Raw genomic sequence first — 14,159 nt, forward strand, 5'->3', positions numbered from 1 at the left:
ATTTCGAGTGTCGGGTTTTAGATTTGGTTCTTAGGTGGCGCACAAGGTGTATTTAATAAATCTACATGTACACCCCTGCTGGCAACCATTTCTAGGTACTTTTGAAAGAGTTACATCACAAAAGATATTTTCACGCTACGTAAGTAATTTTTTTGGTTTTAGAATATTATATTGTAAAAAAGTAATTTTGTTTAAATAAATAAAAATTATTAACCGAATATGTAAGTGGACACCTTAATTAACATTTCAGAAAAGAAAAGATTAGTTAAGTTAATTAACTAGCATTGTTTTTAACAAATGAAGCTGAAATGGCGTCTTGGGGACAATTGTAACAATAAGTAAAGGGACGATTGTAACAGCTGAAAATAAATAATCTTATGCTTACAAACAATTACTTAACTCTTAAAGAACCACCAATAGTTTCCTATATCATTTATATTATGTTGCATGTGCATTATTTTATTTGTCACCTTTCACAGCATAAATTAAAATTTTTAACCCCTTAAAGTTAAAAGTTTAACCCTTTAGGTCTCTGCTCATTATTATTTTTACTCCTAAAATATCACTACTATTTTGATCAATAAAAAAATATATCACAACTATGATACTATGTATAATTAACTATGTTTTAGTTGAATTTATGAACTGTTACAATTGACCCCGTAAGTGGGGACAATTGTAACAAGTGCACGACTGTCGAAAATTGTTAATTACTAATATAATAACATTTAAAATAAGGTATTTATTTTTTTTCTAGTAGAGAATAGTCTACTTTACTCGTCTGTCAATTAATACTGATAATATATTGGATTTTTTGTTAGTTAAAAATAGTTAAGTAAAAAATGTTACAATTGACCCCACTCTCCCCTACTTAGTAAATGATGGCGGTAAGCGTGAACTAAAACTTTAAATTTCCTAACACCAGATTCAATTTTTAGAATCCAACAGCCAAAAAAAATTCAAGCTTTAGATTTAAGAGGAAAAAAAAGAGAGAGAAAGAGAAAATGGTAGTTAAATTTTACTATATTATTGGGAGCTAGCTACGATTTTCAGATGTCCTGGCAATCAACATTTGTAGATCCCCCCCCCCATCCCCGGTGGATAAAAATAATTTCACGTGCATATCATAATCCAATTCATGTTGTATAGAAGTTTCGACATTCAATTTTGAAACGAATTGACGGTAATGAAAGTTTTTACTTTCATGTCAATAAAAAATTTGATAATTTTCTGTCGGTATATGCATGGATAGCTATGTATAAAATGAAATGGCTTTATAGATAGCTTTATGTTGGTATATAGACATAAGATAGCTACTAATCAATTATCTCTATCGATAGTTTTATGTGGGACTAGCCAAGATTTATTGTAATATTTAGAAACAAATTCTTCATGTCCAAAAAGCAACAGACGATATTAAAATTTAATTGAAATAAAACGGAAGGAGATATAAATGTACAGAGCGCAAAATAAAAAACGGACCATCCTGAATAACTTTTGATCTAATGATCGCATCTTCACGTTCTAGGACTCAATTTTAATGGTTAAGAGGGGTGACCTCAAATACGCTAATTAATAAGAGCAATCGATATTTTAAATTACGGAATCAGACACAAAAACGTACTTTCTCAGAATAAACATACCTTTTTCTTCGACGGATTCGGATTTCTGACTCCCAAATCTGGGTAATATGACCCCAATAGTTGGAGAGGGGTCAAAAATTTGGGACCCTTAATGATAATTTGATTTTCCACGTCTTTATCTTTATCTCAAGAAGCGAATTGAAAAACGTTTGCAAATAATTATAAAATTCAGTTGTATAAAGATAATTCCATGCAAAAAATAAATATTAAAAAATATTTATTATTTTTCATTATTTTATTTAATAACAATCGAAACTTTTTTAATTGTAAGGTGTAAAATTTTTTTACATCCAGTAATTTTAAAGTACATAATTTTGAAAGGTGAAATACAAAATTTGTGCGAAATCGGTCGAATTGTTCATGCGAAATCAAACTTTGAAAAAGTCGTATATTAAAAACTCGACTTATCAGGAACTATTCGAACAATTTCGCTCAAATTTTGTATTTTGCCATTTAAAATTGTATGCTTTAAAATGATGTAAAAAGTTGTATATCTTGCAATTCAAAAATGCTTCGGTTGTTATTAAATGAAATTTTAAAAAATTATAAATATTTACTAAATTTTATGTTTTGCATGGAATTACGTTTGGACAAATTAGTTTTATAATTATATGCAAATAAAATTTCAACTCGTTTTAAAAGTTTTCGAGATATAACGAAATACGCAAAAAATCAAATTAACATTAAGTGCTCCAAATTTTGGATCTCTCTCTTGACCAAACTATTGGGACCATATTTTCCAGATAACGGCTACCTCCTATGTTTTTGGAATCAGAAATCTGAATTCCTTGCTAAAAAAAGCGTAACTCAACGAAAGTACGTTTTTGCGTAACTTAAAATATCGTATGAACTTATTAATTAGCATAGTTGAGGTCACTCCCTCAAACCATAAAGATTGAGTCTTAGCTCGTGAAAATCCGATCAATAGATCAAAAGTTATTCAGGATTATCTGTTTCTTATTTTGCGCTCTGTACGTTCGGATTGCTACATTCTGCTTAAGAAACCAGAAAATTTTTCTCTCAAAAAATTTCAAAATTTAAAACTAGCTACTAAATTCGACAACAGATTGCTCTTCTGAGTTGGAAAACTACACAGCAATATTTTCTGTTGTATGTTAGTGTTATTGCAATTTTTGATTATTTTGAGAAATGAAGTTCAAATTAAGGATTTTAAATTACCAATCTCATTCCGTAGGATTTTTCTCTGTCGAATATAAGATTCTTGTTTGTCTCTATAAAGTGATAATGACTTCCAATCTGAAAAATGAAATTATACAAAAATAAGTACTTGCATTCAAAATATAAGTTTAAAATATGCACTAAAAATTCATATTAAATCTTTTTAAAAGTATACTTTACTTAACAGTATATTTCCCGCACCAGACTTGCACCGACCACAGAACTGGCATAAAATATCCTCAGTGGTAACATCAGTCCTCTTCCATATTATGGGAGGTTTTCGCGATTTTCCCCTCGATGTAACGCAAATGCGGGTTAGTACCATCAAAAAGTCCTCCATGGAGGCAAATTTCTCACAATACTTGATCAAGGAGTTCCCTTGTCTTCTATATTGGATTCAAAATTACAAGGCTACGGAGTTAAACATTAGTGAGCGTAAACCCAAAATTGAGTCGGCTGTTAAACGAGATTTATAAAATAAAACAAAATAAGAAAATGATTAGCCGTGGTGGCTCAGGGGATAGAGCGCTCGCCTCCCAATGGGATTCGAGCCCCAGCGATATCTGGTTGATAGGAATTCCGCTCCCGCGCCGCACTGACCACATTTCTCACGCAAAATATCCTGAGGTTTATAGGTTAGAGTCTCTTTCCCTTCAGGCTAAAAATGGGAGGATTCCGTGGTTTTCTTCCCCGTGTAACGGTCCTTCCCTCAAATACAGGTTAGTCCCATCAAACAATTCTCCACGGAGACGAATTCCTCCCAATAATTAATTCAAAAGTTCCCTTGCCTTTTGGAATGGGTTCAAAATTACAAGGCTACACAGTAGAACATTGGAAGTGGTAAACTCAAAATTAGGTCGGGTGCATTCAACGACGGTTATAAAATAAAATAAAAATATAATAATAAGATAACGAAAAGTATTTTACAGATAAATAAAAGACAGATATCACAAGTAATGATAAATAAAATAGGAATAAGATGGTTTCCAAAAAAAATTTTTTTTCAATTAACATATTTTATTTCAAACCATAACTGATATCAGTACACTAAATTCATAAAAATATCTGATATTTGTTAATTTAATCAATTTGTTCCTAATTTATTTAATAACTTAAATAATAATTTTGCAGTCGGAAAAGTACCGTTTTTCCTTATGCTGGAAAAGCACATAGAGAAAGAAAAGAAAATATGCTTAATTAATTTACAGGCATTTTGCTATAAGATTTTTAAAATCATCATTATTTTGTCATTGATCAATTGTAAATTGCGTGGTTTCTATGATTGCTACTTATAATTAGATTTTTATTCTATTTTATTGCAGCGAAGTGTTTAAAAATACTTTTAATTTGCATTATAGAATCGCAATAGAAAGAAAAATGCAGTAATAATACATAGGATCAATACCTGAATCGGTCTGTCGCAGACGCTTGTAACCTTCAATGCTATCCGTCTTCTATTTTTGTTGATTTGAATCTTTTCATCTGTCTTTTTTGGATAAAAACATCCGGGTGGACTTTTTAATAATATATCTTTCCCAGATTCATTTTTTTCCTAAAAAATGTATTTTATTAGGTTAAAATAGCGATTCCAAATGAAAAACGTCTCATAAAATATCATTCTATACAAAACATTATCATAACAAATTACACTCTATAACAAGTCCGGAGTTGTCCGATTGAAACGAAAATTGGTGGACAGGAAGACAATGTACAGAATAGTAAATGATTAAAATTTCAGAACAATTGAATAATTTATTGCAAAGTTACAGTAACAAGTTCAATAAGGTGTTGACCCGCCTCTAGCCTGGATACAAGCTGCCACACGGCGTGGCATAGACCGATAAAGCTCCCGGATGGTCTCTTGCAGTACTTCTTGCCAAATTTGATCCAATTGTCAAACGAGGTCATCAACATTCCGTGCCAGATGCAATCGCCTTCCCATCATATCCCAGACATGCTCGATGGGAGAGAGATCTGGTGATCTGGCAGGCCAAGGATGAGCTTGACAAGCTTGCAGATAGTTCATAGCAACACGTGCCGTATGTGGTCTGGCATTGTCCTGCTGAAAAACCAGCCCAGGGCTCTGCGAAAGGAACGGTAGCAAAGCAGGTCTTAGGATGTCGTCGACGTACCGTTGTGCAGTAAGTGTACCTCTAATGACGACCAAAGGGGTCCGGCTGTCAAAGGAAATGGCACCCCAGATCATAATGCCTTGCTAAGGGCCGGTGTGGCGTGCAATAGTGAAGACAGGATCCCCCCTCTGCCCTGTGCGTCTCCAAACTCGTCTTCGATGATCGTCAGGACACAGTTGGAAGCGGGATTCGTCGCTAAAGACTATACGTTCCCAGTCGGCATCATTCCAGCCATATCTTTTCAAAACAATCATGCATGCGAAATTTCAAAGCAATCGGATGATTGCTTCTTGGTGCGTCGATTCTTTTGTTATAGAGTGTAGAAAGAATGAACAAGTTAAGAAAGTTTCTAAAATTGCATTAAAAACCATATTTATGTTTGAGTTTATACAAAAAAGAAAAAATTTCACAATAACAATATATTGTAATTAGTTCAATTAAAAACTTTTGAAAATGTCAACTTACACTTTGAAAGACACATATGTCAGGCACGGGTAAGAAACTACCATATAATGCTTGAACTAGATTTCCATTTTCTCTACATATGGGATGGGAAACAGTTACCTATCAAAACCAATTTTAAAAAAGCAATAAATTGTATAATATATCAAACAATTTTCTTATTAAACAGACACAACTAAAAGTTTTTGAGAATAGTTATATTTAAAAGAAATATTAGTATACGCAAATTGACTGCCACTAGCATCCTGCAAATCCGTTGCAACCGTGAAAAATAATATTATGGCAACTGGTTGCATTAAAACTTAATAAAAGATTATTCGAATTATTTTGCTTTCGTGTTTAAACTTTTGGATGTTTAAAAATTGAAAATTCTTATTGTTCAATATAAATCGTGTTATGATCTAAATTTATGTTAAAAATATAAAAGATCAAATATGTGACAGTGATTAAATGTTTAACGCCTAAAAATGGCAGCACATTTACCTCATTAGTTGACGTAATTCTTGAACTATTTCTTGAAAAAGTGTCCATTTTTTGCATTATAGAATGCTATATGCTTAATTTGATTTTGGTGTAAAATTAGGTCGATGAAACAATCAAATATCCAAGTTCACCATAAACATAGACTCTCAATTAACTAAGATTCAAACATGTTACAAAAAATTTGTGTATTTTTAAACTACTCCTTGTTATTCAAATATTCCGAAATTAGATTTTAAGGTATTGAATGTATTTAATTAAAAAACTGATTTTTTTTTTAATCCTCCATTCACAATTTTATTTTCTGCTTTATGTTCAATTTATCCCTGCACTTAGCATACAAATAATCAAATTGTGTCACATTGTGTTTTAAACATAAAATTTGAAACACATGTTTCAAATAAATATTCTATGAATTAATTATTGTGGTACAAAGTCTATGCATACAATAAATTTAAATTTTATTTTAACCATTTTTGTTCCATCTGGAAAAGTGGCTTCAACTTGTATGTCAGATATCATGTCACCAATTCCATCCATCAACTGTTTTCTGCCTGTAAAATGCAATAAATTATCAATTTATTTCACGCTAAGATTTATATTTATAAATAAATCTTAGTATTTAAACTGTTTTGAAAATAGTTGAATTTAAAAAGAGAAAAAATTAATAGTAATTCATTTTTCTTTTTATAAAGTTTTTGATACAGTTCAGATAATGAAGTATGAACAAAATATTATTCAGTGGTAACTTAAGTAAATAAGTAAAATATAGTTTCATTATTATAATCATTATTTTGTAGAGAAGTGAATCTTATTGATATCTGATTATTAACGAATGGTAATTTTTCGATAATGAAATTTTTGATAAAATTTTTTGGATTTGGATTTAAAATAATACTAATCAGAAATCGAATATAACTTACACTTATTTTTAATTATATTACTTTGTGTAAAAAATAAGTTTTTTGCGAAAAAAAATAATTTTATTGTTATTATTGCTTCAAAGTAAAAAGTTTTAAATTTGGAAATTTAAGAATCATTTTTAGTAATTTTTTTAAAATTTTTCTGTCTGAAAAATTATATTAAAAATATTGATAGAGGAAAGTATTTAATTTAAAGATTGGGCAAGTTTTTTATTAAAACAACTTACCTAAAAATTGACGCCCTTTATTCATAAGTTCTGATACTGTTTCACCATTTCTCGCAAATTCCTGTATCTAAAAATATTAATTTTGCAAATTTATTTTCACTTAATATTAAGATTATTAATTTTTACAATTCGATAATACAATAGTCTCTCAAAAACTATGCTTTAAGACTAAAAATATAATTTTTATTTTCCATTTCACGTATATGATTTGATTTTATTACCGTAAAAACAGCCGAAACTGATCTTATTTTATAGACCTAAAAGCAATGTAGTTGAACAACCGATGCAATTTTAGATTTACGACTACTAATGTTCAACTCTCCGTAGCCTTGTAATTTTTAACACAATCCAGAAGAGAAAGGAACTCTTGCATCAAGCATTGGGAGAAATATACCTTCTTGGAGGATTTTTTTGATAAAAACTAACCATGCGGCATGGAGACACATGGACACATGGAGAGGAAAACCTCGAAAACCTCCCGTGGTTAGCCAGGCTGTAAAGGGACTCTAACCCAGTATCTGTCTACCTCTGAGGATATTTTACATCGGCCCCGTGAACGGTGCTAGCCGGTTGCGGAATTCACCTCAACCAGCCATCGCTGTGATTCAAACCTGGTTCACCTCACTAGAAAGCAAACGCTCTATCCCCTGAGCCACCACGGCTTCAAGTATACGGTTTTACAACCGAGGCTGGAATATCCGGGTTGGCAGGGTGTTGGGCCGATGTCCAAGAGGTCGAGAGTTGTGATGTGTGTGTGACTAAAGTCGTACTCTTGGCCATCGATGGCGCCACTAAAAAATAAAAAACGTACCCTCTGCCTTAAACTCGCTTTGTTTTACCAAGCAAGCTTGCTCGTAATGGCAAGTGACATTAGAATCAACAACCTAAAGAAAGTGAAAAGGATTTTTTTTCTTAAATGTGATTATTTCTCATTAAATTTATTTACTTTGCACTATTTTTTATTGCTGGATAAGAAAAACGCTTTTAACCCTTTTTTTTAATAGATTGACAAAGAAAATTTCAAAATCAAACCCAATGATTCAAGTTTTTTATATAAACGCTAAAATAACAAATATAATCCATTGAACAAAAATTAATTTATTCAATAATAGTACAACTACGCAAAATAAATAACTAATCCAAAAAGATTTTTAAAAAAATATAGCGTAATATTTATGTGTATTTTTTTCCCTCATATTTTTAAGTCAATGAAATTGTATACATACATTGTGAATTATCACTAACATATTTTCATATAATTTATTAATTTTTTGAAAAAAGGGTCTATTTTATTCTCTCCTGTATCTTTTTTTACCAATATACTAATTTGTTGCTTTTTAAAACATAGGTGGATCCCGTATCTCTTTTTTATACTATAATATTATTTAAGAAAAAAAAAATAGAATCCTTTACCTCTTTTTTGCTCAGATACTATTCCTTCGATTTTTTAAAACCAAGTAAAATTCATTATCTATATTTTGCTGCTATTCTATTTTGTATTGCTTTAAAGGTACATGGAATCATTGGACACTTTTTTTCTAATATAGTATTTTTATTTATTTATTTGTTTTAAGCAAAAGAGAATCTATGCTTTCACTCAAAATGGAATCTAATGTCTCCTTTTCGCTGAAATACTACTATGATGTTTTTTTTAAAAAAACATTTAGAATAGAATATATCTTTTCCCTAATTTACTTTTTGCGTTGTTTTTTTTTAAACTAAGTTGAACTCAATATCTCTTTTTCATTTACATACTATTAAAAAAAAGGGGAAATTTAAAATTTTCCTTCTGACAAACTATTTGCTGTTTTTTAAAACAAATTAGAACCCATACTGTGAAAAAAGTATGGCCAACGATAAAAATTAACCCTATTTTTGACTCTATAGGAACACTAAAAAGTTCAGTAATTTTTACTGAATCTCTTTGATAATAATTTTGGTGAAATTAGCAATAAAATATGATTTTATAAAAATGTGATAAAATTGAGTAAATGTGGTAAATGTGGATTGATTAAATGTGTAATTTTACAATATTATGATGCCTTAGATCATGGCATAAAAACAATTTCATCGTTTAAATTTACTTTTCAAGTTTGCATTTTTTACTATATGTGTGGTAATAAAAGTTATAATTTAGAATTTCTGGCAAACCTTTTCCATATAAACGAAATAATTTTCAAATGAATCTTTTAAATACCGTATATTTCGGCTTTATTACAGGAATTAAGATTTTTTTCCCCGAAATGTCATTACCATACAGTATGGTAATTTTACCAAACTTTTTTTCACCGTGCAATATCTGTTTTCTGCTGACATACTATTTTGTAGTTTTTTAAAAAAGGTAAAATTCAATAACTCTTTTTTTTGACATGCTATCATTTGCAGAGATGTTTTCCGAGAAGTGAACGTTGCCATATTTGTACGAAATAATAGTCAGAAGCATCTCAGTAAAGAAGCGTGAACGAGAATGGACAGTCTGGCGATAACATATGCGGCAGACTGGCAACCTGTACGGGGTGCTCGGCTAACCAACAAATCGGCTGTCTTTATGAAGAAAAGAGCAGAAAGAGTTGAAGATTAATGAGAAATACCTAAACACAGATTGTGAATAGAAAATATAAATTCTAATGGGAAATGTGTTATTTACATAGATAAGAATTGAAATATAGTTTAGATAAAATGCCTTTTTCCTAGAAAATTTTTCAAAGGTAGACTCTGCTTACAAAAAGCACATATACTTTAGGTTTAGCCATTTTTTCTGCTCACTGCTAGAAATGCATAATTTCTCTTTTTTATCAAGGAAAATGCTATCTACAAAGAGAGAGTATTTTCATTGGAAGAAATATTCGAAATAGTTTTATGAATAAAGTAGATAAGAATGGTTAATAACTGGATAACACTGGCAGATAACTGGGAACAAATTTTTTGTTGCATTTATGCAAATACTTCGAGTGTGGGCATTTAATTTGAGAAATTAGTTTTGCTCCTAAAGCAACAGAATTTTTTTAAATGTCATTCGGGACGTCAGTTTAAAATCGCTATATGTAACCGGGAATTGCATAAATGTTGAGACAAATTTCTAAGGGAGCACATAATCAGGATTAAAATTTCTTTGGAAATCATGCAAGGAAATATCATCGTACCTGACTAGGGGTCTGTTCAAAATTACACGAAAAAAACAGTTTGTAATAGGGAAACACTACAAGGAAAAATTGTTCCCTAGTGTAATTTAAAGCAGATTTTGCATCTGGAATTTTTTTAAGCAGTTTATTATATTTTAGCCTCTTGTGCATAATTCCCTCGGTCTGTTCCCCTTTCGCTCATTCATTATAATTTTCACTGACTCTGATTTTCACAAGACAAAATACAATACGCAGAATCATTCCACTACTAACATAGAAATCAGAGCGTTTTACATCAAAAGCACTTATCTAATCAACTTAAAAATTTGGCATATCAACATAATGATAGTTATGATAATGAATACACAATGATTGTTGATGTTTAAAAATGTATCATATCGAAAAAAAAGAAAGAAAAAAGAAACAATAAGACATGACATATACCTGACTTGAAATGAGTGCAACGGCTTCAGGATGGTTTAACTTGCATCCCCTTGCTAGTCTCTTTTGGGCAATGTAACCAGTGTAATGAATCAGTAATGATTCCAATTCACGGGGACAGAGCTTCATGTTCTGTATAAATCAGAATGAGCTGTATAAATAATATTAATTTGTAAAACATACTTAAAAATCTAGCTGGAGAGGAAGAATTTTTTCTTGAATACTCGGAATAAGCAAATACACAAAAACTAATTTTTTGTCTTCAAAAACTTCAAAATTTAAACACTGTTTAAAACATATAAAATTTGTCGTTAAAATTTTTTATTAAAATTACAATGAATCAAATAATAATTTTCAAAATTGACTCAATTTTAATAACATGAATCTAATCAATATTTTGTATTTAAGCGTTTTTATTTTTCTTATTATTTTTTGTGAATTTTTTTTCCGGAATTGATGTTTATAAATTTTTTTTTTTACATTTAAAAATGTTAACTGTCAAAAAGTTATGCTACTCCTAAAATTAACACTCAATATTCTTAAAACAGTCTTCAGACACATTTTTATTTGGCCACTGAAATTTTTGAATTCTCGGATTCTTACTTAGCAAAATTTTTTGACAGATCTAGGCACACGAGTATCTGATTTAATTAAAAATAGAATGGTTTATTGAGGAAGAGATACAATAACTGATAAATAAAAAAAATTCGAAGAAACAAATATTTGATTCCCTATAGTTAAGTTCATTGTAAAAGCTCTGCACAACACAATCATAATTATTAATAAAAATTTAAATGTAAAAAATAAATTAGCTTTTTGGATTTTGGACCAAATTTTTCCTATTTACACACCAAAAATATTAAATTTACATTATTATTCATAAAATAGTTACACTGAGAAAAAAAAGTATGGTCGAAATTACCAGAATTTGGTCAAATGTAGCATGCTTCTGGCTCTATGGGAGCATTAAAAACCTTACTAATTTTTACCTAGGCACTTCAGTAAAATCAGTTATTTTGTTACATCTTAGTGTATCACGTATAAACCATTTATTCAGTTAAATTTAGTTTTCAGTTTTGAATTTTTTACGATTTCTGTGAGGTAATAAGAACTACAGTTTTGAAAACCAGAATTTCTGGTTAACCGCTATTATATGAATGAAAAAATTACCAAACGAATGGCTTTATTACTTCATATTTTGGTTTTATTAACAGATTTGTAAACAGAATTACGATTCTTTTAGAAGAAATATCATTGCCATACAGTACGGTAATTTTACCAGAAATTTTTTCTCCGCGCAATATTTTTATTCGCATAAGATAAGAAAATGCTACAAGTTGAAGACAAGTTTATTTATGCACCAAAATATGTACATTTTCACGATAGAGAAATTTACACTAGTATGAACAAAAATGTATGATCTTTGTTATGCACTAAAAATAAGGTAATATTAAACCAATTATTTTATTTTTATGCTGGATTCAAACAGCAAAAATAAAGTACTGAAAAATTTTAAGAAAATGGCACCTAAGATTTAATTTTAAGATCTTAGCTATAATTGTAACATCAAGTTCAATATTTCATGTTATTTTGAAAAAATATATATAGATTCTACGTTAAAAATAAGTAGTTAATATAAAAAGTATAAATGTATGAATATATGTATAAATAAATTGCTTTAAAATAAAAAATACTTACTTTATATTTCGTAACAAAAGTAGTTTTATTCTTAAAAGAGTTTATCCACCTTTAAAGTAGCCACAGTTTAATAATATTAATAACTTCGTATGGAAAATAAGTATTTCTGAAAACTTTGAACTTCAGGATATCAAAAATAAAACTTTCTCACTCCGTATGACCAATCAAAGTGTTTAAATTTGTTTTACTGCATTTTTGATTTACAGTTTTCTATCATGACCAAAATGTGATAAGAACAAACTGATAGCGCGTGTTGTGGTGGAAAAAATACTAAATCGAGTGGTCATTTTCTTATTGTGATCTATTAATCAACATAAAATGCCTGATTTGAATTGATTTCTTAGTTTTCAGATTTGAGCCAGTTCTGAATTTCACTAAGAAAATAATTGTTTGTTTGTTTTCTTTAATAATTCATGCAGATTTTCTTACATTATTTTTTTCCTTTTCAGTTATGACTATTTATGATATTAAAAATACAATATTACTTCCGCACCTACTCATTCGATATTATATATGTTGTTTTAGCAATAATTTTATAAACAGATTCATATTTTGTTCAGTGACAAAATCATACTTTGTCGTTAATTCTAGGATTAATTAGTTTTCAACATACGTGACTTCAACTCAAGCTGATTTAAAAATTTATTAACCAATTCCTACACGGAAAAAAAAATTCTCGTAAAATTACCGTACTATATGTTAATGATATTTCTGCTAAAAAAAAACAGTAATTCTGGTTACTAAATAAAATCTTATAACTTCTTTTAAGAATTTATAATATATTAATTTATAAATAAATTCTTATAATAATAATCATTTTGGTAAATAAAAAATTGAATAAAAAATAAATAAATAAACAATGCTGGTTAATAAAACCGAAATATAGTATTTAAATTATTCTTTTGGTAAATTATCTGTTCGTATAGTAACATTTTACCGGGGATTCGGGTTTTCAAAATTGCATAGTTTCTAATACCGCTCATTTAATTAAAAATACATAACTGAAAAACAAATTTAATCAACAAAATGTTTCCTATACCATGCTCCCCGTTATTAAAATTCGTTCGAAATTTTCAATTAGTTCGGTAGAGCCGTTTAAAAAAAATGACATTTTCTCTATGGCTAAGCATTAGTCATTGTTTCAAATTAGATTACAGACGACTCTGTTTTGTTAAGTACTTTAAAGATAACGTAAGTGTTTTTTGGCTTGTAGCTTTGGTCAAAAAAGGAGCTTACTGCATGTTCTTAAATATTTAGTTATTTTTATACCTTATGCCAGGTACATTAAGTGAACGATCGGGTTCTTACAACTCGAGAAAGAGAATGCGTGTTTAGGCTTAATCATGTAATTTAAATCACATATAGTTGCGCCGCATCACGTGGTTGTGCTTGACAGATAAACGCTATAGCAGTTAAGCTTGGATTATTATCACGCTGAATCAATAATCGGATCAGATTTAATTGGTTACCTGTAATTGACGTCACGCGTGTGTGTGTCGCTACTAATAAGCCTCTGAATCCTCACATAAGCAAAAGCCACTATTTAATCAAGATGACGTCGCTTGCAGGTATCCAATTTTAACGTGGTAGCAAAAGCGGACTACATCACCATAATAGTATTCCTAAAATTATCTGAAAACATGTGCTATGCTTTTGAAACGTGTTTCTATAAAAAATAACTTAAAATTAACAGAATTTGAATTTTTTAAAAAAAAGATTGTACAGAAAAGCAAATTTAATGGAGGAAGGGATAATTTGCATAGAACATTAAAAAATTGTTAATTTTTTTTTATTTCAATAATGCTTGATTAATATTGTTAATACGTAATAATTGAAATAAAAATTAAACTAT

The 14,159-nt window shown here is 29.5% G+C and overlaps 1 protein-coding gene across 2 annotated transcripts in view; it reads right to left on the reverse strand.

The window, feature by feature from the left end:
* The window catches only part of LOC107444258 (uncharacterized), a 43,414-nt gene extending 30,938 nt beyond the window's left edge, over positions 1–12,476 (reverse strand). The window contains exons 1-7 of one of the 2 annotated variants that reach the window (XM_087159733.1): positions 12,308–12,476; positions 10,613–10,741; positions 7,047–7,113; positions 6,368–6,450; positions 5,420–5,518; positions 4,228–4,374; positions 2,823–2,900 (exon numbers count right to left, since the gene is read on the reverse strand). In XM_087159733.1, the coding sequence (XP_087015859.1) occupies positions 2,823–2,900; positions 4,228–4,374; positions 5,420–5,518; positions 6,368–6,450; positions 7,047–7,113; positions 10,613–10,738 (600 nt within the window). In that variant the 5' untranslated portion in view covers positions 10,739–10,741; positions 12,308–12,476. The remainder of the gene's footprint in view (positions 1–2,822; positions 2,901–4,227; positions 4,375–5,419; positions 5,519–6,367; positions 6,451–7,046; positions 7,114–10,612; positions 10,742–12,307) is intronic. The other variant, XM_087159734.1, reaches the window with a different exon arrangement.
* Between the last annotated feature and the right edge of the window lie 1,683 nt (positions 12,477–14,159).

The sequence above is a fragment of the Parasteatoda tepidariorum genome, chromosome 3, assembly GCF_982258835.1.
Source record: "Parasteatoda tepidariorum strain Cologne lab strain chromosome 3, Ptep-v5.0, whole genome shotgun sequence".
Taxonomy (NCBI): domain Eukaryota; kingdom Metazoa; phylum Arthropoda; class Arachnida; order Araneae; family Theridiidae; genus Parasteatoda; species Parasteatoda tepidariorum.